The sequence below is a fragment of the Ictalurus furcatus genome, chromosome 21 (assembly GCF_023375685.1).
Source record: "Ictalurus furcatus strain D&B chromosome 21, Billie_1.0, whole genome shotgun sequence".
Lineage (NCBI taxonomy): Eukaryota > Metazoa > Chordata > Actinopteri > Siluriformes > Ictaluridae > Ictalurus > Ictalurus furcatus.
Window position 1 is genome coordinate 20,056,846 of NC_071275.1, and position 14,168 is coordinate 20,071,013.

The following is a 14,168-nucleotide window of genomic DNA, read 5'->3' on the forward strand; positions in this document are numbered from 1 at the left end:
TTTGTTTAGTTATGTGTAACCTGCTCAGAAGTGAGTGTGTGAACTTGAGCAGGGTGGAGAGCTGAGCGTTCTGTTAAACACTAGACTACGTGGTTTTCCTGTGACTTAAATGACCTGCTTCCTGATTTTACTACTCTTGAAACGAGTGTCTCGATGCCTTCACTTCATCCAGGAGCTGTGAAATGGCGCTGCTCGTCCTCCTGTTCTTCTTCCATCTGATTCTGGACATTAACTCTCAATGTGAGTCGTTATTGTGGTGCTGTGAGTTCAGTGATTTGTTCTAATAGATGTTTACAAATAATTCTAGAGATTTTGAGAGATACTTCTGCATGTTCAGTTTGATGTTCAGTGTGTGTATTAAGTGGACTGTGTGATTTGTGTGTGTGTGTGTGTGTGTGTGGTTGTAGATGTTCCTCAGCCCCAGCTGTCCGTGTCTCCTGAAGTTCTCACAGAGAGAGGATCAGTGCAGATTCACTGTCATGTTCCAGACAATATTAAAGTGTCTCAGTGTCATTTCTACCCAGAGAGAGACAACACAAATCTAAAACTCTCTCCATCATGTCAGCTCTCAGTCACTGGTTCTGAACTGATCAGGTGGACAGGACGAAGTTCTCCTGGAACACTTCATATTACTTGTTACTACGCTGTGGATAACTCTGTTCGTACTGCTTCTCCTTACTCTCTCCCAGCTCCAGTCACAGTGCTGAGTAAGCTCTACATTACATTTGATGTCTATTACTGTCTGCTTTAATCATGTTTCTAATTCACACTTGAATTTATTACCACAACATGAACGTCTGTAACAGTTAATACCTCTTTTCTACACATCCATTATAGTGCTATTTATTTATTTATATATTTTATTTATTCCTCTGCAGATCAGAAACCGAGACTAAGCGTCAGTCGTGATGATCAGTTTGATGAATTCAGATTTTTATGTGAAATATCAGGGTCAGAGTCAGTAACTGCTGATTTTAGCTGTAATCTCTACACTGGAGAAAATCCTCAGCTTTTCCTAAACCAAAGATCTCAAAAGAGAAAATCTGGGAAGGTTTGTAGATTTAAAGCACAGAGAGACGCTGTGTTTAATCGTCTGCAGTCAGTAAAGAGTCGTGAAGTGAGCTGTGATTATTCACTGATCTCTGACCCGACTGCTCGCTCTCTAATGAGTGATAAATACAACATGATACGTAAGTTATAATAAACAAATTATGTATTCCATTACTTTATACCTTTGAATAATTTTAACTTATTTTCATTTCATCTTTTGTCAGATTTCTTTACAACAACAACAACAACAGCAACAACAACAACAACAGCAACAACAACAATAACAACAACAACAACAACGACGAGTGATAAATACAACATGACACGTAAGTTACATTTAATCACATGACTTAATATTTAATTGAATTACTTTTATACATTTGATTTGTTTGAATTTATTTACCTCTGATTTTCATCAGGTTTCTTTCCTACACCAACACAGCCGTCCATCACTGCTGAGAAATCCACTGCATGTGAGTTCATTTTATTTTATTTACTGCTGTTTAGTTCTGTTACACTTTTTTTATAACTGAAGTTTAATCTGCGTTGTGTTACACATTTTAAGATGTGTGTGTAATGTGTATGTAATATAACGTGTATTAATGTCTGCTTATAATTTACATTTATATTAAAATCATATTGTATTTTCATTACTTTATATTTTTAAAGCATTTTAACCCCTTTGCATGTCAGATTCCTCTTCTGAATCAACACCGCAGTCCATCACTACACAGAAATCCACTGCAGGTCAGTCATTCAAGTTTAATGTGCATTATGTTAGAACTGTGTGATGTTCATTTTACTTTGGTCATTTGATTTGTGTAAGTAATGCAATAACATTTGAGGTGTCTTTTTATTGTTAACCAACCAGCAGGATCGTCCTAAAGGTACATCATTCTGATGTATCATTAATATCAATATCACCTGCATTGTATTTATTCTCATATCATTTGTAAACATAACACTGTCTTGATTGCTAACTGTTCTGAAATGTTCTTTATTGTTCACACTTCAGTAGATAGAAAACTGACTCGTATTTGAGGATTCAGGGTTTTTCCCAGCTAACAGAACACATACGACATTCTTTATGTAGCATTACAAAAATAATGTTCAGAAAGACATGTAGCATTATAATTTTCCTAGAACGCTTCTCACATATTGTTCCAACACTATGGCGACGACAGTGTTAATGTTCCTACAGCTGAAAATGTTGCAGCAAAGAACATTCAGAAATGTTACACAAAAACCTCTTAAAACACCCGGAGAACCGGACCGACTGCACGCTATAGGAACCAGAAGTTCTTCAGAACCAAAACATTCAGAAAAGATTCTGCGAGCTTATTACTGCTAGTTTGTTTTGCAGACATTCCACAACACTAAACGTAACTAGGAATGGAAAAAAGTACTAGCTTTCCTACAACCAAAATTCCAAAAAAGTTGGGACAGTATGGAAAACACAAATAAAAACAGAGGAGTGATTTGTAAATGTACTTTGACTTGTTTTTAAACAGAACACGTATAAAGACGTATAAAGGTATTTGATGTTTTACCTAATCAACTGCATAGCTTTTTTTTTTTTTTGAAGATAAACGTTTATTTTGAAATTGATGCATGCACTTTCCCAGAAAGTTGGGACGGGGCAATTTAGGCCTAATAACGATGAGAGAAGCTGAAATAAGAAGGTGATGTGAATAATAGTATATAAGGAACCTCCAAAAAAGGCCTAGTCCTTCAAGAGCAAGGATGGGTTCAGCTTAATAAGTGTTATGAAAAGAAAAGGTGATGTTACACAGGGGTAAACAGTCGACTGTCCCAACTTTTTTGGAGTGTGTTGCAGTCATCAGATTTAAAATGAGTGTACATTTTCATGTGTTAATAATGTCTTTTCAATATAGTACAGGGTGAATTGAATTTTCAAATGACTCTTTTTGTTTGTTTTTTTGTATTTTCCATACTGTCCCAACTTTTTTGGAATTGGGATTATACATTAATAAATAAAAATGGGCATTTCTGGCACGTTGCTGTGGTATAAGAGGAATAAAACAGTCGGGGGCGTGTTGTTATGGGAACGTCGGAGTGTTAACAGTAACTGCACTTCATCACACCACCTCGTCTCTCAGTATTTTACTATAAGAGCCCCGTCCAACAGTCAGGAACTGTTAATGATCTAATGATCCAATATCTTATCAAATATTAACACAGACTGTTTTCACTTTATTCAGGATCGCTGCCTACCGTACTGTCAGTCACCGGTGTGTGTGTTTTACTGGCTGGACTGATGAGCTTCTGTCTCTGCGTGTGTAGCAGTAAGTCTTTAACTTCATCTTTTAGCAAAATCTTGATTGTGTTGATAATTATGACATGACTGAACGTGTTTTTGTTTCTTAGACAAGCAGAAGACTGAGAGGTTAGAAATTTATTGTGTTCAGCTGAACTGCGTATTATTAAATCCTGATTTTATCACATCTAAGCATCTAATAGCCGTGTATATCTGTGTGGATTATCTTCAGCAGATGTAAATTGAACACGACCCACCGTGATCAGGGTACATTTATCACTTTCTTACCAAGCTGGAAAAGTCCAAAAGCCATAAACGACAATTTAACTAAGCACACGTCCACTGAGTTTAAGTAGATTTAAAAGTATTGTTTTTTGTTTTTTTCAGGAGTCATGATGTCCGTGCTCAATATGAATAATGTGAGTAGCATTTCTGTCTTATGAATAATAAATTGTAACTCACTATCAGTTTCAGTTAATGCAATGTTAAGGACTGAAGAATAAGAAAGTCTAACAGACTTTTTCCTGATGTTTAGTCCGGCTCAGAAGCTGCTGAAACTTATTCTGTGATCAGCTCAGTACCCTTACCGTCCCTGCCTTTAGGTAAATTATACAGTACAAACTCACACACATAACATCACTTACTTAATAGTGCTTTACAATAAACACACAACACAAGCACTAAGAGGTAAAGAGTAGAAAGAAATTGGGTTAAAACTACCCCAAACATCCAGTGACTTACAGTGAATCCGGGAAGTATTCACAGCGCTTCACTTTCCCCACGTTTTGTTATGTTACAGCCTTATTCCAAAATGGATTCAATTCATTATTTTCCTCAAAATTCTACAAACAATACCCCATAATGACAACGTGAAAGAAGTTTGTTTGAAATCTTTGCAAATGTATTAAAAATAAAAAACAAAAAAAGCACATGTACATAAGTATTCACAGCCTTTGTCATGACATTCAAAATTGAGCTCAGGCGCATCCTGTTTCCACTGATCATCCTTGAGATGTTTCTACAACTCTACTGGAGTCCACCTGTGGTAAATTTAGTTGATTGGACATTATTTGGAAAGGCACACACCTGTCTATATAAGGTCCCACAGTTAACACTGCATGTCAGAGCACAAACCAAGCCACGAAGTCCAAGGAATTATCTGTAGACCTCCGAGACAGGATTGTATGGAGGCACAGATCTGGGGAAGGGTACAGAAACATTTCTGCAGCATTGAAGGTCTCAATGAGCACAGCGGCCTCCATCATCTATAAATGGAAGAAGTCTGGAACCAGCAGGACTCTTCCTAGAGCTGGCCGCCCGGCCAAACTGAGCGACCGGGAGAGAAGGGCCTTAGTCAGGGAGGTGACCAAAAACCTGATGGTCACTCTGACAGAGCTCCAGTGTGTCTCTGTGGAGAGAGGAGAACCTTCCAGAAGAACAACCATCTCTGCAGCACTCCATCAATCAGGCCTGAATGGTAGCGTGACCAGATGGAAGGCACTCCTCAGTAAAAGGCACATGACAGCCCGCTTGGAGTTTGCCAAAAGGCACCTGAAGAACTCTCAGACCAAAGATTGAACAAAGATTGAACTCGTTGGCCTGAATGGCCGCTCATCACCTGGCCAATACCATCCCTACAGTGAAGCATGGTGGTGGCAGCATCATGCTGTGGGGATGTTTTTCAGTGGCAGGAACTGGGAGACTAGTCAGGATCGAGAGAAAGAAGAATGCAGCATCCTTGATCAGAGACATTCTTGATAAACCTGCTCCAGAACGCTCTGGACCTCAGACTGGGGCGAAGGTTCATCTTTCAACAGGACAACGACCATAAGCACACAGCCAAGATAACAAAGGAGTGGCTACAGGACAACTCTGTGAATGTCCTTGAGTGGCCCAGCCAGAGCCCAGACTTCAACCCCATTGAACATCTCTGGAGAGATCTGAAAATGGCTGTGCACCGACGCTCCCCATCCAACCTGATGGAGCTTGAGAGGTCCTGCAAAGAAGAATGGGAGAAACTGCCCAAAAATAGGTGTGCCAAGCTTGTAGCATCATTCTCAAAAAGACTTGAATCTGTAATTGGTGCCAAAGCTGCTTCAGCAAAGTATTGAGAAAGGGCTGTGAATACTTATGTACATGTGCTTTTATGTTTTTTATTTTTAATAAATTTGCAAAGATTTCAAACAAACTTCTTTCATGTTGTCATTATGGGGAATTGTTTGTAGAATTTTGAGGAAAATAATGCATTTAATCCTTTTTTCAATAAGGTTGTAACATAACAAAATGTGGGAAAAGTGAAGCGCTGTGAATACTTTCTGGATGCACTGTACCCTGTGGATAATCTATAAGGAGATCTGAACCATGCAGGCTAATCAAACTTTGTAAACAAAGACCGAAGTGGAACTCAGACACCGGATATAATATTAAACAGCTTGCAGAAATGCTCAGGGAAAGCGTAAAACCCCCTCTAAGAGTCGAGGTGAAGGAACTGTTTAAATCCACTGAACAAATGAAGGTGAAACACGTAACAGGAGCATTCAGTACTCAGGTATTATTAAACACAATCCATTCATTTTTCCAGCTGATGGATAATTGTTGTATTTAAGACAGTTTTATAGCATCAAAACATATTTAGGGGGTTTCTCCCTCTTCAAATAAAATAAATAAATAAATCTAGTCCAGTAAAGGTTGTAATTATAGAATATACTGATGAAGTGTAATCAATATGTGTAACTAACATTTAGAATTATAACTTAGAAGCATAATCTAATAATCAGTATTAGTTAATCCTCCTGTACCTTTCTGCACAGCAATACATTCACATTAGACATTCGCTGAAACTGCTTTTGTAAGTAAACGACCTTGAGGCCCGATACTGATTATCGAGTTAGGATAGGGCCTCAGGAAGGGAGGCAGATATCAGCTACAGTAGGATGGCAGACAGAAGCTCATTGAGACATTGAGAAGGGAGTTTTGGTCAGAGAAAAACAAAAAACAAAAGACTGAGTTTCTGAGTGAAACCTTTTTTATTATTATTTATTTAAAGGAAACCTTGTCCTCATAAAACCTTTTTAAGAAAAGCAACTAACTGCTCATGCTCCACACATCTAAGATATTATATAGACATGAATAATTCATTGTGGGGAAGGAGGTTGAAGGTTTGTTTCTAATGAGAAAAGCTAAAACCCCGTCTAAGATGAGCTCGCTGTTGCAGAGAGGTATAAAAGGGCATGTGCGTGTTTGCATAATTTGGACTTTCTGCAGATTGTCTCACTTTACTGTTTCAATAAAGTTTGATTATGTTTTGGCCTCTACAACCCTTTTATCTGTGAAGTTATTTAACTTAGACTGGAAAGATTTTTTTCCACTACATAATGCAGCCAAAAGAAACTGTTTTATAATCTGAAAGTCATGTCACTATGAGACACTTTAAACTTTACACACGATGTGAATTTTCAGACACCAGTGGAGACATAAAAGTGGATTCTAAGAAAACAGTGGTGAGTAGCGTTTTGCTATCAGTTACTGGATAAACTGTTACACTGGTTTGTGGTCGGAGTTTCCATATTACAGACTTTGATGGCTTTCTTGGCTTCATTTCTACTGCACAGGCAGGCTTTGTCTGCAGCAGCAGAACTACACATGAAAGCATCGCTTTACTTGACAAGTCAACAATACATTTTTATTTAAAAGACACTTCTAATAACTGACATCTTATTTTGTTTTAACAGGTCGACATGTATCATGTGTATAGCTCCATCCCTGACACACATGTGACCACCAATGACGCAGTGTACAGCCTGCTGCAGATGCACTGATGTATATTACACCTTAATGAATGTAAATAGTTATTTACAGTATTATTCTTATACCTGTTATGCCTTAACATGTGCTTTAATTGAATAGCTTGCTTTTGGATTTGAAATGAATTGGACTTCTGCTGGCTTGTAACTGCGATGTCACTGAATGGAGCTCAAGGCTGAGTCCAGATTAATAAAGAGCTGATGGTTTTACAGTTGCTTCATGAATAAGTTTCACCAGCTGAAAGAGAAAAGCCACGAGTAGAGTCAGAAATAAACCTGAGCGCTATGCTAGCACTGACTGGCATGCTGCAAACAATTATTTGCACACACACACACACACACACACACACACACACACACACACACACACATATATAAAGTTCCACCCAAAGGAAACACTTCATTACTATTGTTTTTTTTTTTAATTATTATTTTTACACTCCTACAGCAGTTTCTGAATCTTGCTTTTTCCCATCCACAGCCTTTCTTCAAAACTAGCCTAGTTTGGGGTGAAAATTGCGGCCTTATCTCTTAAAGTGATGTAAAGGGGTGTAATAACTTAAAGGTGATGTTTATTCATGCATGATGTCACTTCTTCTATCTCTAGATTTATATAAAATATAAAACGTTTCATTAAAATGCGCGTTAAGCCGATCACGTGACCAGTGCGCGTTTCCTGGGGTGCAACGTTAATTGATGTCCCACCAACAACAACAAACCGTATGACGTTAAAAAGCGACGCGCTGGTTTGCAAATGAAGGCCTTTTAAATACCAGAACAAGATGATATTAACACAAATAATATTCGCAAAACATCAGAGGTTTAAACCGCACAAACTCTCCTAATGACGCCGCTGCTATCTAAACAAACATGTACAGCCTAGGACTTGACATAAATGAACCACAGAACTGTTCTGCAGTACCGGGATGTGTCCGCTAGAGGGCAGGAGAGACTTCAATGAACGCCCAGGTGTCGATTTCATACCTAATGCGTGACCGTGCAAAAGTTTGCACACCCGTAGGGTGAAACAAAGCAGTAAAGACAAAAACATTGTAGTTTGAAGCAACAAGGCATTTAGTGTATGTTTCACAGATGTTCCTTAAATATCACAGATAAAATAAAATACATTACAGTGAAAGAGCATCCAAAAGCTGTTATAAAATAATTCATAAATAAAGACAAACAGTTGCCAGAGACTTTTTATATTGTAATAATAAAGACGCAAAGTTTTGAACTAGTTTTCTATAACCTGCACATCACAGGTTTATATTAAAGCACTCTTTGTAATACTTTATTGTTTCTATAGTAACTACTCATTCAGTGGGATGTTTTTTGTTTTAATTGTTGATATGGAAAAGTTTTATGTAAGGATGTGTTTATATATGATTTATGGAAGGAGTCTCCAGGGTCAGAGCTTTGTAACAGTAAAGCTGTAGCTATAAATGGATTTAAAAAAAGTCTCATTTTTAATAAGTTCCATTTTGTAAGAGGAATAAAACACTTGGGGACGCACTGTTAGACGAAAAGATTAAAATGTGGGTTAGTAACTGTAAGTCAGCTTCATCTCACCAACCTGCTGTTGATTATTTTCCCAAAACAGCACAACACAGAGTGTTTATTCTTTACTTATGGTTAACGTATTGATGTAGTCACTACAGTTTTGCCTCTTTGTGAACTGCACATTGTATAAATGATTTTTATTAATTGATGTATTTGTGATTTTGCAGATTTGTTCATCTATAACGTAATAAACATCTTGCTGAGTGTCAGCTTTCTGTACTGGTCTATAAAAAATACAAACGTTTCGTTCTCACAGGACTGTGAGCGTGTTGAGGTGATGGTGGTGGATATTTAAACCTCATGTGCTCAGGACAAAGTAAAACAACTGAGCTGAAATGACAGGTGTATTTTTATGGTAAGCCGTGGTTTTCCTGTGAGCTGGTGTGAGAAAGATCTCTGTCTCGTCTGTGGTCTCACTCTGTATGAGAAATGGTACGGTCTGTCCTCCTAATTTTCTCTTTCTCAAGGTTTGTTTTCATTTATGAAGCATTCGTACATATTTATATGTATATTTAATGTTATTAAATGTATTAAATTTTGCTACTCTTGAAACGAGTGTCTCGATGCTTTCACTTCATCCAGGAGCTGTGAAATGGCGCTGCTCGTCCTCCTGTTCTTCTTCCATCTGATTCTGGACATTAACTCTCAATGTGAGTCGTTATTGTGGTGCTGTGAGTTCAGTGATTTGTTCTAATAGATGTTTACAAATAATTCTAGAGATTTTGAGAGATACTTCTGCATGTTCAGTTTGATGTTCAGTGTGTGTATTAAGTGGACTGTGTGATTTGTGTGTGTGGTTGTAGATGTTCCTCAGCCCCGGCTGTCCGTGACTCCTGAAGTTCTCACAGAGAGAGGATCAGTGCAGATTCACTGTCATGTTCCAGACAATGTTAAAGTGCATCAGTGTTATTTCTACCCAGAGAGAGACAACAGAAATATAAAACTCTCTCCATCATGTCAGCTCTCAGTCACTGGTTCTGAACTGATCAGGTGGACAGGACGAAGTTCTCCTGGAACACTTCATATTACTTGTTACTATGCTTTGGATAACTCTGTTCGTACTCCTTCTCCTCACTCTCTCCCAGCTCCAGTCACAGTGCTGAGTAAGCTCTACATTACGTGTATCTTTATAATATATGTGCATTCTGTGTATTAATATCTGCATGAATCATAAAATTACATTCATGTTCCTTAATGCTATTTTTGGTGTAATTTATTGATTGATTGATTTTATTTATTCCTCTGCAGATCAGAAACCGAGACTAAGCGTCAGTCATGATGGTCAGTTTGATGTATTCAGATTTGTGTGTGAAATATCAGGGTCAGAGTCAGTAACTGCTGATTTTAGGTGTAATCTCTACACTGGAGAAAATCCTCAGCCTTATGTAAAGACAGGATCTCAGAAGGCAGTTTGTAGATTTACAGCAGAGAAAAATGATCTGTTTAATCGTCTGCAGTCAGTAAAGAGTCGTGAAGTGAGCTGTGATTATTCACTGATCTCTGACCCGACTGCTCGCTCTCTAATGAGTGATAAATACAACATGATGCGTAAGTTATAATAAACAAATTATGTATTCCATTACTTTATACCTTTGAATAATTTGAACTCATTTTCATTTCATCTTTTGTCAGATTTCTTTACAACATCAACAACAACAACAACGACTCAGACATCCACTCCTGAAGAGAAACCCAGTGCAGGTTAGTGACTCAGTTTTAATTACATTACATTAGAATTTCGTGGTGTTCATTTTACTTTGGTCATTGTTTTACTGTAGGAACGCAAAAAAAATCAGTGTGTGTAGTTTATGTAAATATTTGTGTCAATCAGATTTGAGTCTGGTAACGACGCCACCATCCACAGCTACGGAGAAATCTACAGCAGGTCAGTTTATTCCTTCATCCACCACTGTTTAGTCCTTTTAAATAATAACACTTTATTTATTATGTCCTTTATTATATGTTGTGTATTTGTTTTAAGCTTCTCCAGCTTTTTCAACTCCTCTGATCACCACAAGACACACAGCGACTCGTAAGTTTACTGTGTAGTAGGTCTTACTATGAAACTAGAAACACTTAAACACCAGACACACACCTTTAAAACAGTTCCTGCTGTAACAGTTAATGCATTCGACTTGTTATATACTGTAGTGTATATTGCTGGAGTGAACTTTGTGCGGTTTTACTAATGGAATGTCCATTCATGGATTTATATTATTCATATCAGTTATAACCGGAGAATTCTTTCCTGTAGCTGAAAGTACCAGAGTTACACAAAATCATCATCACAACACAACCAGTGATCCTAACAGTGAGTCACTAACTCATATATAACAGTGATAGCACACTTAGCACCTAGAATTAAAATAAGCCCATTTATCATGTTTATTTCCTGCAGTACAGTAAATTAGTCTAAACGTTGATCTCAGATTTTGCCTTTTTTTGTTAGATTTGTCTTCTCCACCAACACGGTCATCCACAACTGAAGAGAAAACTGATTCTGGTTAGTTTTTAATAAAAAAACATTTTATAATCGGCATTTAATGTACATTATCTATCGATTTTGAATTGTATTATTAGATTTACAGTTTATTTAATATATTTATTGTACAACAATAATTTTCTTATTTATTATTATTAATTATTTAAATTCTTTACATGTATTTGCTTTTCCTTTTGTTAGCGTTGTCTACTGTATCAACATCGCAAACCACACCTAAAGATAAATCTACAGGTGAGTCCATTTCTTCAGATACCACTGTTTATATCTTTCAGTTACGATATGATCTTTTTTATATTGAATAGATTGTAATTCTCTCTGTAGCTTCGATTGTAAACACCACATGTGGCCCAAAAACTACTGAGTAACAATACAAATTTGTTATTTTAAATTATTAATCCCACCTAGAAAAATATCAGCGTGATATAACTCTGTTTGGATTATAAATAACCTCCTGTTCCTTCAGCATATTTATAGCTTATATTTCACCCCAATCCCCGCCAAACCCCCAACTTATATAGCATACAGTTTATAAGAACAACTTCTATGCGGCAGTATAGTGAACTATAGTGTGCAGCTTAATTATCATCAGGGTATTTATGAGGTTGTTGTTTTGTTGTTGTTGTTGTTGTTTTTTTTTTTTTTTACCAACAGCAGGATTCTCCTAAAAGTACATCATTCTGATATATCATTAATATCACATCTACGAACCGGCATTGTATTTATCATCATCATTTGTGAACTTAACATTTTGTTGATTGCTAACGGTTCTGAAATGTTCGTTCAAACCAAGATACCCTGTGTTGTTCTGTGATATTTGGAGGATTCAGGGATTTACCCAGCTAACAGAACACATACGAATGTTTAATAATGTATGCAACAAGATGAATTGTAACATTACAAAAAGAATGTTCAGGAAGATGTGTCGTAAAGTTTGGCCTTATAATTTTCCTTGGATGCTTCTCACATTATGGCAACGTTAGTGTTAATGTTCCTACAACTGCAAAAAAACAACTTCTTAAAACACCCAGAGGACCTGACTGACTGCACGCTACAGGAACCAAAAGTTCTTAATATAAAACATTCAGAAAGTTTCTGTTTTGCAGACATTCCACAACACTAACTGTAACTAAAAATGGAAAAAAGTACTAGCTGTCCGTCATTAATAAATAAATATTGTAATTGCTGGCACGTGGCTGTGGTCACTTGGGGGAACGTCGGAGTGTTAACAGTAACTGCACTTCATCACACCACCTCGTCTCTCAGTATTTTACTGTAAGAGCCCCGTCCAACAGTCAGGAACTGTTAATGATCTAATGATCCAATATCTTATCAAATATTAACACAGACTGTTTTCATTTTATTCAGGATCGCTGCCTACCGTACTGTCAGTCACCGGTGTGTGTGTTTTACTGGCTGGACTGATGAGCTTCTGTCTCTGCGTGTGTATCAGTAAGTCTTTAACTTCATCTTTTAGCAAAATCTTGATTGTGTTGATAATTGTGACATGACTGAACGTGTTTTTGTTTCTTAGACAAGCAGAAGACTGAGAGGTTAGAAATTTATTGTGTTCAGCTGAACTGCGTTAAATCATGTTATTAAATCCTGATTTTATCACATCTAAGCATCTAATAGCCGTGTATATCTGTGTGGATTATCTTCAGCAGATGTAAGTTACCAAGCTGGAAAAGTCCAAAAGCCATAAACGACAAAATAAATAAATAAATAAATAATTAGAAACTGTGAGCTCTGAAGAAGCTCCACCCACTTCACACAATCACGTCATATATCACTGAAAAGCTGTTTTCTGCTGTAAATGTTAGCTCATGTGACATTATGACATAGATGCCAGTTTCCTTTAGAAATCTTATAAAGATATACAGTAACCTTCTGTGTTATCATAAATGACTACCGTGTGAAATGTCTCCTGTTGTTGTGTCTCTGTTGATTGGCTCTGTGATGTTAGGTCTCGACAGATTTACAGGTGAACACCAATCAGCTTTATGAAGTTTTAATAAATCATTTAAAATGTTTTTTTTTACACTGAAAAGTCCAGCCACAATTTATTAAATTCACTTAATCATAATAAAAGAAATAAAACAGCACTGTATGTAATTAAACATCTACTGGTGTGAAAGAAACTTTCTTTTAAATACTTTTTATTTCAAAGCACTGCAGTTTTTTTTTTTTTTTTACTAGCAGTTAAAGCTGAATGTGTGTGTGAACTGTTCCCCCTGCAGACGGTGATGAGGTTTACACAGAGGTGATGTACACACTCTCCTCTCAGCAGTTCTCACAGGAAACACAGCTCCTTTCAGCTTCCTCTGAATGATGGACACTGAACAGCTTCTGTCTTCGGTCTCAGTTTAAAGTCTGAACTCAATAAACTCTTATTTGTTAAATAACACAAATGTTCCTAACAATTCATTTGATTCTCATGAATGCTTTTCACAGTCTGCCTTTATCATGAACCGTGTGTTTTCTAAAGGAAATCTGCAGGGTGAACTATTTTACTGTTGAATTTGAAACGCACAATAAATCATTTCATCAGAGATGCACTTTAAATCATCCGGGTATTGCTTCTTTATCTTTTATCTTCTTATACAGCCTATCTGTGTGGATGTTGTTGTTGCTTTGTTGTTGTTTTATTTTTATATTTGAGGCAGGATCACATCTGTAATTATTTATTTAACATGTACATGTATTCTTAAATCTAGAACAGTCACAGTTGTTTATGTGATAATCAATGGGTTTTGTTTTTTCCTTAAAGAATCTGTACATGCACAACATTATATTATAATCACATGGGAAATCATCTGTCCTCATTTACTGTATATAAACTAATGTACTAATGAATACTTATTTACAGATTTACTCAACATGACATCTTAAATGTTTTGGAGATATTAATGCCAGTAAATAACTACTTTAAAACAGCTCACTCGGTATTATGGAACTGAAGTAATTGTGTTGAAGT

The 14,168-nt window shown here is 36.7% G+C and overlaps 1 protein-coding gene across 4 annotated transcripts; it reads left to right on the top strand.

Moving 5' to 3' along the window:
- The first annotated feature begins 851 nt into the window (after positions 1-851).
- On the top strand, positions 852-10,331 carry LOC128625360 (integumentary mucin C.1). Of its 4 annotated transcripts, XR_008388918.1 has the most exons (9): positions 854-1,190; positions 1,275-1,376; positions 1,470-1,523; positions 1,744-1,797; positions 3,273-3,595; positions 3,716-3,747; positions 3,864-3,930; positions 6,788-6,828; positions 7,060-7,437. XR_008388918.1 is itself a non-coding variant. In XM_053653594.1 (5 exons), exons 1-5 carry the CDS (start codon positions 1,166-1,168, stop codon positions 9,845-9,847), a joined length of 588 nt encoding a protein of 195 aa, XP_053509569.1. In that variant the 5' UTR covers positions 852-1,165; the 3' UTR covers positions 9,848-10,331. The 4 variants fall into 4 exon arrangements, 2 of the variants coding, with proteins under 2 accessions (XP_053509569.1, XP_053509571.1); XR_008388917.1 differs by having other exon boundaries at positions 856-1,190; positions 3,273-3,747; XM_053653594.1 differs by lacking the exons at positions 3,273-3,595; positions 3,716-3,747; positions 3,864-3,930; positions 6,788-6,828; positions 7,060-7,437 and adding an exon at positions 9,495-10,331 and having other exon boundaries at positions 852-1,190.
- The last annotated feature ends 3,837 nt before the right edge of the window (positions 10,332-14,168 follow it).

Coding starts and splice junctions, on each gene's coding strand:
- LOC128625360 (XM_053653594.1), top strand. CDS start 1,166: ATGAGTGATAAATACAACATGATAC. Junction 1,191..1,274: donor TGATAAATACAACATGATAC/GTAAGTTATAAT, acceptor ATCTTTTGTCAG/ATTTCTTTACAACAACAACA. Junction 1,524..1,743: donor TGCTGAGAAATCCACTGCAT/GTGAGTTCATTT, acceptor TTTGCATGTCAG/ATTCCTCTTCTGAATCAACA.